This window comes from Dendroctonus ponderosae, unplaced genomic scaffold (assembly GCF_020466585.1).
Source record: "Dendroctonus ponderosae isolate FM_Combo_2020 unplaced genomic scaffold, Dpon_F_20191213v2 Dpon_F_20191213_7, whole genome shotgun sequence".
Taxonomy (NCBI): Eukaryota; Metazoa; Arthropoda; class Insecta; order Coleoptera; family Curculionidae; genus Dendroctonus; species Dendroctonus ponderosae.
In genome coordinates, this window is record NW_026018916.1 from 591976 (window position 1) to 601564 (window position 9589).

Genomic DNA, 9589 nt, shown 5'->3' on the forward strand with positions numbered 1-9589 from the left:
AGCATTTTCGTTCAAAACACTGCCACTTATGGGAACGTTTTCTTGTCTTTTTTGAGTAAACCACTTATATATTAGTTTTGTCATACGCTGATAAAATGTTTTCCGAATCATTCATCAATTCAAAAACTTTAAGTTTTCTCAATCAGGTTTTATTAAGAACCTACTTTTATGAGATACTTGGAGAAAAGCTGGAGCACGTTTTTTTTTTCAAAGTTTTAATGACTTTGCCTTGAAACTTGCAGATTTTCTACAAAAATTCAAAATTTTCTTAAGAGCGCATTTGTTGCTCTATTAAAATGAGGAGACTTTCAAGGGTGAATCCTACAAGTTTCGTTTTTTTGCCCTTTAGGGCAAATTTTAGCAATAGTTAAAAAATCCAGAATTTGCAGCCAATCAGCAGGTTCTCCAGTCGCTTTAATTTGTCGAAAACAAACCGTTTGCGATTTTTTCTATTACATCGTTTCATATAAGTATGTACGAGTACTTCGAAGAATAAATCGCCAATGTTCCGCTTTAATCGCGTTTGGGCCTGATTTTTGAAACTTTCGCATAAGAGAGAAAAAAAGAATCGTCGCCTTTGCAACTGATTTTCCGCAACTTTTTTGTAGTAACGTTAGAAATCGCACCTTTTCCTTGAGAAAGGCTCAAGCGCGGATTAAAAAAAATCAAACACTTTCCATAACTTTCCCATTCAGTTGTTTGTTTTTGGTCAATCTGATGTTGAATGTTTAATCGTGGCAAGTAGCAAATGTTTACGTCTTGTGGAAATCGCGTTTTAAATAAATGATTAACTGCCTCTCCTTCTGGGTCACCCGATTTACATCCTTTAGACATTGTTTGCGAGATATTCGGCCATTGTTTGCTGACCTCTCAGTCAGTTATTTTGAATTTTAGAGCATCGATTCGAACGAATAGAGCAAATTGGACGCTGTTTTAATTAATAGTGCGAGTGTAAATTCGCGCGGTCATGAAGAATGCGCCCATTTTGGCTTGGTTGCACTTGTAAATACCAAACAGGTTTGAAAAGGAATTCCTGCCATACCAGAGCTGATAACGAGTTACTTTACTACCAGTAACAACCGAATAACAACTATGTATTAGATTTTTTCTGGTCGCAGCAGGGTCTTATTCATTGAAAGTGGTATGCGGTGCAGTTAACTCAGGAGCGTACCGAATGTTCGTTCGTTTCGTATATAAATGAACCATAAATGGGCTCTAGAGGCGGCTTAAGAATCCTGCTGTCTTTAGTAGGAGCACTCGTTTTTACCTTATACGTGCAATTTGAAGGAATCAGTCAAGGTATTTTTAAATTTCCAAGAACTCGTTCACTTTGCCGATTCTTACAACCAGATGTTCAATGACAATAATAATTTAGCTTTGGGACCTTAGAAACTTTAGTCTAAAAAAATCGCCAAAAATTGACTGACGCTGACTCAAAGTCGAAACTGTTTCCACTTATAGAGCAAACTTTGCCCTACAAAATGCACCCGAAAGTAAAGGTCTTGCAAGCCAGATGATTTCTCAAAATCGTAACTTTTACCACTTATAAAACGGACTATCGTCAACAAAATCCTATACAAACACTCTTCCGCTTAACTGGTTTCTGAAGAAATAACTAAGAAACGTCCGCTTGCATAAAATGCCAAGCAAATTAGAACAAAAAATCCCGAAAATTTCCTAAAGACGATTAATAATCGCAACTTATTTCACTGGTATAAGGGAGATTGAGCTACAAAATTCATCCAAAACTGACGTTCTGGCATCGTTGGTCCCTGAATAAATAAATGGCAAAATTTACGCATTTTTCCAAAATTTCATTCATTCATTCACTCAAACTTTCTTCACTTATAGAAGGCCATTTGCCCTACAAAATGCTTGCCAAATTGACTTCCGCACTTCACAAGATATAAAAAAAATTACTGTTCTTTCCGGCCTCGACGAAAACCAGAGGCGATTTTTTTTAATTTTTAGAATAACTGAAATCGAAAAGTTTCCCACTTTGCTCGACTAAATGCATATGAAGAAAGCTCTGTAGTTGTACGGTTTCCCGAAGAAAAAGTGCGAAATCGAGAATTGTCAAAAATTGCCTCATAGTAGGTGAAAATACGATCCCAATTAGAAAATAAATGTATGTTAAACCTTGGCTTGACAACACAAAACAAGAAATTGAGTTGAAAAATTGAAATGTTTTCCGCTTACAGCACGCACTTTGCGCAATTGAAACGCCCGATTTTTCATGAATCGCTGAGAATTCCAGGGAAAGTTGAAAGCATAATTTTTGCTTAAAATCACTGTCGTAGCACTGGAAATTGAATAACGCGAGCCAAAACCTGAGTAAATGTTGAAATCTGGTGCATTAACGGTGGCACCTCAAATGCTTCTTCCACCCTTTTAGGCAGTTTCTAGTAGCCCGCAAAGACTGCGATTATTGAATGAATATTTGTCCTCTCTAGCCACGCCCTTGTGTTTCTGAATCAGAATCAGAATTATTTTGATCTATTAATTTACTATCCAGTTTTCCGCGAGTTGTTATTCGCAAAAGTAATGCGTAGGATACTGCGTTGCCACGTCTCTGAGAATGAACCGCCAATCAATAAACTATAACCCACTTTTAAATACTACGCAGTTATCGGCTGTCGCTGTTCCGGTTAGATAGGATGAGAAAAAAAACATTCAGGAAAAACCCCGGACCGGCAAATCACCCTGTATGATAAAGCTGTCCATTAACTCATAGAACATTCAGCCATCGTATGTGTTGGGTTTTTTTGGGACACCCGATTACAACCGTAATTTCCGTTTCAGTTCCTGGCCAAACTGCCACTAATACTAATTAAATTATGAAAACCCGACCTTAACATTTCGCAATGTGCGTAGTTTTTCCAGCCAGAAGCGACGAAGCATGAACAACACCGATTAATTAAGTAACGATAAACTCGCTAATTCCCGAACCGGGTGAACGGTGAACTATATGGAAAACGCTCCACAAAAATGGATAAAAGTTTTCGAAAAATCTCCATCCAAATCGCCGCTGGGCAGATTCGCGTTGGCGTTCGCGAGTTAATCAAATCGCCAATCAAATATTCGTTAAAGTGCAAATTTCTTTAGCCAGACGAATTTAAGATGGGCCTAAACAGGATGGCTTTTTGGAATCTCGATCCGATCTATTACATTATGTATGGCTTAATTTCAATGTCAAATTTTCAAAGCACAGCTTTTACTTGATCTGATTGTTTCGGGGAGCATTTTGATGGCCAATCACTGTGCAATGAAACACGCTGGATATTCACTGGGCGCAATAAATGCGAAACTACAAGGAAAAAAATTGCGAAAATACCAGTTTCTTTTGATTGGGCAACCAGGTGATCATTTCCGTTTTTTCCATGGGAGTATTGTGATCAAAACCCGGTCTTGTTGGCCCAATCAAACCTGCCCCTAGACGCGAAAAAAAACCTTTTGTGGACCAAAAGTGCACCCCTTTGGAAAAAACCGATAAAAGAATAACGAAATCGGGTTTTTGCAATTACAATAATCCCCAACGGTCGTTGGGTGCACCTCTTCTAATCAAACTAACGCTATCTTGTTCGTGAAAAAACAAGGAGAAAAGGGGGAATTTTTGACGAAAAATCATGTCCTCTCAGCACGCCAAAATACAAAAATGTACTCTAAATACGCAACATTTCGAAGCAATAACCCGCAAATCATAGTTGAACAGTTGGATTGCAAATCAGTGGCAAACCAGTGGCGAATTTAAAACATTTAGAAGAATTGTTTGCAGTTGTTTGCAACATGCCGAAGAGGAAACAGTTGGAAACATTGTTTCCGCTTCTAATGCCGCCGTTTTATTATTTATTATTCACTTCATACCGCCAAAAAGACCGACTATATTGTTTAATCAATTCGTGGTTTACATACAAAAACACAAACTGCGATGTTAATTGTGCTTTTTTAGCGCCAATCTAAAGAGCGTCTGAACGGGAATAGCAAAGGAAGTGATGTTTTTCTAGCTAGTTTCAACCTTCAGAACTGGTAGGGAAACGTGCGTTCTATAAGCGGAAAAGGTTTCGATTTGCAGTAATCTTCAGTTAGTTGGGAAGAAACTTACAAAGATGCCTCTGGATTCTGCTGTTATTTAAGCAGACTTGACATTGTTGACAGATTTGACACACAAACTTTTCGATTTTCAGTTATCATTTGTAAGAATTTTTAAAAATCGCGTTTGGTTCTTGCAGGCCGGGAAAAAACATTTATTTGTTCTGTTGCGTGCAAGTGAACCAAGTTTCGATTTTCAGTCATCATCAGGGAATTGCTGAGAATTTTGCGAAATTTTACCAGATTGTTTTTGCTGGTCAAAGTTTGGCATTTATATTCAATTTGTAGGGTTTTGATTTATTTTCCCGACTGCGTGTTATTGTTACTACATACTTTTCCTTCCTGGGTTTCAGTCAGTGTGAAATAAAATTTTTATATCGTTTATTTCATAACGTTTCGGCGAGACAACAGCGCCATCATCAGATTTAAAATTCATACAAACTCATAATTGGGAAACATTAGATTCTTTTAGGTCTTTGCTSWMKWSAGCAAAGACCTAAAAGAATCTAATGTTTCCCAATTATGAGTTTGTATGAATTTTAAATCTGATGATGGCGCTGTTGTCTCGCCGAAACGTTATGAAATAAACGATATAAACATTTTTATTTGACAATTTCTAGGGCAAAGCCTGCTCTATAAGCCGAAAAAGTTTCTATTTCGAATAATTTTCTAGAATTTTTTTGCGCTTGTTTCTGCCGATCGGAGTTTAACAGTTATTTCATCCCAAACCAGTTAAATTAGCGAGTGACCTTTGTATGCATTTTGATGGAGATAGTCTGTTTATAAGTGGCAAAAGTTTTCGATTTTGAGACATCATCAGGCTATTTTCACGAATTTTTCAAAATCGCTTCTGGTTTTAGTGGAATTTTTTGCAGGTCAAAGTTTAGCATTAATTTTTTTGTAACTTGCATAGGGAGAAAGGCACTTTTGGAAGCACAGAAGTGAACAAAGTTGCGATTTTCAGTCATCATCAGCCAATTTTTTACAATTTTTCTAAATTGCGTTTCGTTTACGTGGTTGTTTTTACTGGTCGGGATTTGGCAGTTCTTTATTCAAGAACTAACCACTTGAGGAAGAGTCGTTTTTGTATCTAGGCCGAAGGACTTTGCATCATCTTCAGGGAATTTTTGGGCACTTTTTCGAATTTTGCGCTTACTTTTCAATTGGCGATAAAACTTTGGCATAATTTTTATCAGAAACCAGCGAGATCGTAAATGCACTCACGTGCATATTTTGCGGAGAAAAGTGCGTTCTATGCGAAAACGTGATGGGTTTTAGTTACTTTCAGCATTTTACTAACTTTGATACCCTGAAATTGCATGAAAAACAGAAGAGCAATTTTAGGTCATAAGAAATCCGCGTTGTTATTGATGAAAATTTTTCGGTCGTTTAGACCGTCGAAGAAAAGAATTTCTTGCTGACGTTTGGCCAGCACAAGTGGGCTTGGCATCTTCAAAGTGATTGCGCTCAGAGAAAACCAAATCTGAAGATGCAAGTCACTCGTGCTTACGAAACGTCAGCAAGAAATTCTTTTCCACAACGACCTAGAAGCCCGAAACATCAGTTTCAAGCAATGGCCGCGAAAGTTTTTTGATTTAATACATCTGTGTGGACAATTCGCAGAAAATTCCTCAGGCCATCAACTTTGAGGTATGTTCGAATGCAATTACTCGGACACCTAAAACGAATTTTTATGGCGAAATTGAACTGTGACCGTTACGCAATCCGTTTGGTTGTTGGCCATTCTGCGGTTAAGAATTTGTTCCTTTTCTGTAACATTGTCCTATCGCTAAGCCATTTGGATTCGGGTTTAAACATTTTCTTAACGTTTCAATTGAAAAAAAACGCAAATATCTGCACTCGGTTTTTATTAAAGTTCAGTTAAGTACACACAATTGGAAAATAAGCGACACTTTGGCTGCATCGTCCACTTGAACCCGGATTGATTTCTTCAAAGCAAATCAGCAGATTTGTGCAACGAATGCACCGACTTCCTGCAGTTGACCGGAGGCGACAAAATTCCGTCCATGCCCAGCAAATCGACCATTTGTATGTTTGCGTCGTCCCGATTCCATTCACTTCCTTGGTCGCTTTGATGGCATCTGCATTAAACCAACTTGTTATCGCTTTATTAGCAATCACACAGTTTGGCTTGGCGACCAGCCAACATTTAAGAATTTTCTGAAAATTTACCCAGTCAAACTGAACACCCCATAGGAAGAATTCCGAGTATGTAAAACGATTCTATGATGTCTAGGCAGGCACCTGTGCGATTTAAAATGCAGGCATAACATCCGCCGTTTGCACAACATAACGGTAAATAATCCCAATAATTAGCCAGGTCTCGGTTATTCTAGCAGAACATTGCATTGTGGAACATGATGGACATTCACTCACGCTTGGAGAAACGTTCAAAACGAACGGTTCATGCTTAATCTCACGAATCAAATTCATAGAATCAAAAAAAATTACTACTATTTCAAAACTGACTGTATTAAAGCAGTTATTTATCAAAAGTGCGACAATGTCCGAGATATTAATGGAAGAAAGAATTCAAAAAATGTTCCTCCTGTCTTTCGGAACACCCTATCGAAATTGTTCTTATGACTGAGCACCATGTTTTAACATTTTAACGGCTTTCATTTTATCTGCTATTTTTCAGGGCTTAAGAACCAACTTTTTGCTTCTATAGCTTTAAAGGTTGGGAATTCATGATCAAACCTTAATGGTAAAAAATAGTTCTCGAGGCGGGCTATCGAAAATATCATAACGGCTGATTGGCTATTATGCACCGTTTCCAAGATACAGGGTGTTCAACTCCGAAACCCGAAAATTGTTGACATTTTTGCTTCTATCTGCTTAGAGGTTAGAAATTTCGAATGAAACATTAAATGTAAAAAATAGTTCTCGAAACGGGCTATCGAACAGATCATAACGACTGAATCGATATGTTCAACCATTTTGGCGAAATAACGCTTTTAAACCTTCACACACCTGAAAAAGGGATAAGCGTCACTGTGACCTGCAACTTGCTGATACCAAAATTGCAACTAAATCCTCTTACGACAGAAGCAACATTTTCAACAGTTTCTCAGCGATGCGCTGTTTTATTATGGAAAACCTTTATAGATTGGCGATAAATAACGGACGTGACTTCTAGCGAGGCAAGTCCTTCTCAAAAATGTGTCCAATCCGAACCCTTGTTGCTATGCTCCCCACTTCGAAAACCGGTATCGATTTCGTTATTTAAAGAAACTTCCGTTTCATAATGCAAGTAGTCGTCCAGGGCCACTTTAAAAACGTGACTGCAGTCTTAAGGGTCCCATCTACCCCGTTTTCAGCACCCCCAACCCCTTCCGGCCTAGTTGCAGGGTGCGACGACCCCGGTGCAGTAAAACCCTGTGTCCTACTTGAGGATCGATCGATGGGGAACTAGCGGGGGGACTAAACCCTCGGCCAAGAGTGGAACTGAATTAGATCTTTATTTTAAAACAATGTTCTAAAATTGGAGTGGATGTTTCTGGACACTTTTTGGAGTTGGGAGGGAAACGGTCCCGTTCAAGCATCAGGTAAAAAATGGGGCCAATGAAAGGGAAATTGCTTGCTGAATACCTGCGGTATGCTAACGATAATCGAATTTAGGAGGAATGAACAAGGGCAATTTGACCCTGACCTCTACTTCCGCTGCCTTGTTGTCTGGTGGACTGAGGATAGTCGAAGATATTCACGCGAATTAGAAGGCAGAGGAAGAATAAACGTTCGAAAGCCCCCCCTGGGACGATCGCAGTTGTCCTGGGCAGGGAGAATAAATCATGTTGCTCAATAGGGTTTTGTTGGCTGGAAACATCTGCAAATGTACAGTTTGGCACTTTATGGAGGCTTCCATCGAACCACAGATATTTAGGAGTTCAATTGTTGAAACTACTACTAAAGAAAGTTTCTGAAATCCCCCCGTAAATTACGACTCATGGCCAAGATTGACGGCCAAACTTCAATTTCTGACAGCATGTTCAATGATAGTCGTAAAGACCGTTAACAGAAAATCGGTTTCTATGGCAACCTGCCAGCATGTAATCAAAAGAAACAAAAAATCCTAATTGAAACATATGGGGGCGGTTTGACAAGTGCCCTATTTCACAACCTTTTTTTGGTAAATGGCGTAAAAAAATTGTTTTTATTCTTAATCTCGTAAACGAAACAAGATGCAATGAACTGGTGACTGCTGCTTTTAATTTAATGATGGCACACCGCGTATAATAAAAGTTAGGTGTGCTTTTGTGGGCAATCCTAGACCGATCTCAAGCATCTACGGCTTTAAGACATTAATTAACGGTATAACGGCACCGCGCTGGAATGTATTAAAAGTTAGTACCTAATAATAATAAATTATAACCAAGTTATATCGTAACACTCGGGTGATTTTAATTGCGACGTTGTCATAGAACGTATGCCTTGTTTGACAAGAGCCAGCTTTCCACTGAATTTGCATTTAAGTGTAATGAGGTATCATATTGATGTTATTTCCTGCTCATTACCAGGAAATGCAACCGGGGACGTCAATAAATCATATCTGAAGTAAATGAATTCATCATCAAGCTCGGCTTACGCATAAATCCATTAACAGTGGTTAGATGGATGGCAATTTACCAAGAAAAGTTTTTTGTTGACCCACTGGTGGAAAAGTCGAATCAATTCAATGGAAGCACAATTCAAAGGTTTGCACAGGCAAACAACAACAACCACCGTACATCGACGCATTCATAAAATACCAATCTGGGCCTACTTATGGGATTAAAGTCGTTTAAAATCCCACCAATAGTAGTAGTAGATGTATATCAAATCAATCGACTTTCAGATTGTTCCACAGGCGTTGCGTAAATTGTTTCAAGCAGCGTGTTATGCAAAAGAAATGCGTATAAATCAAATCTAGGCAGGTAGCTGAGAGAGCCCGACCGACAGGCCTACGTAGGTATCTAGGATTAGAAACAACCTGACTGAAAAGAATCGTGTTTTCGCTTTGACAGCTAACGTCGGTGCCCCAATTGGCACCAATAAGGTGGCAACACACGCAAAAAGGTGTTCCAACTTGAAAGGAATCAAATCTGAAAAGGTAAACAGCCCGAATGGGGCAAATAACCCCGGAAATACGACGCAAAGTATCAAAACACACCGCCATGTTGAATGGTTATACACATACACACATATAAAAGGCCAGTTGATTCGACATGTCTTTACCTGTGACAGGGCCGATCGGAAATCCTACTGCAAACACAAGGCAGAGTTGAAGAATTCGCACCGCCATAAATCCGTAATCATTTGGATATGGAAGATACACTTTTCACGCTCAATTCAAGTCACAAAACAACAAAAACACACTCAATTATCCCAATTCGCGTCCTCTGGGAAGTCCGAACATACACTGCCGCTACGCGCAACGCAAGCCTGCAAATTACACAATCGGATAGGAATTGCTTAGCATATAGGAAATAAAATGGAAGGG

The 9589-nt window shown here is 38.9% G+C and overlaps 1 protein-coding gene across 1 annotated transcript in view; it reads right to left on the reverse strand.

The window, feature by feature from the left end:
• LOC109536537 (immunoglobulin superfamily DCC subclass member 4) overlaps window positions 1–9589 on the reverse strand; it is a gene marked incomplete in the record, with an annotated part of 22207 nt that extends 12618 nt beyond the window's left edge. Inside the window, 1 exon segment of the mRNA XM_048668637.1 lies at window positions 9325–9589. Coding sequence (XP_048524594.1) covers window positions 9325–9391 — 67 coding nt within the window.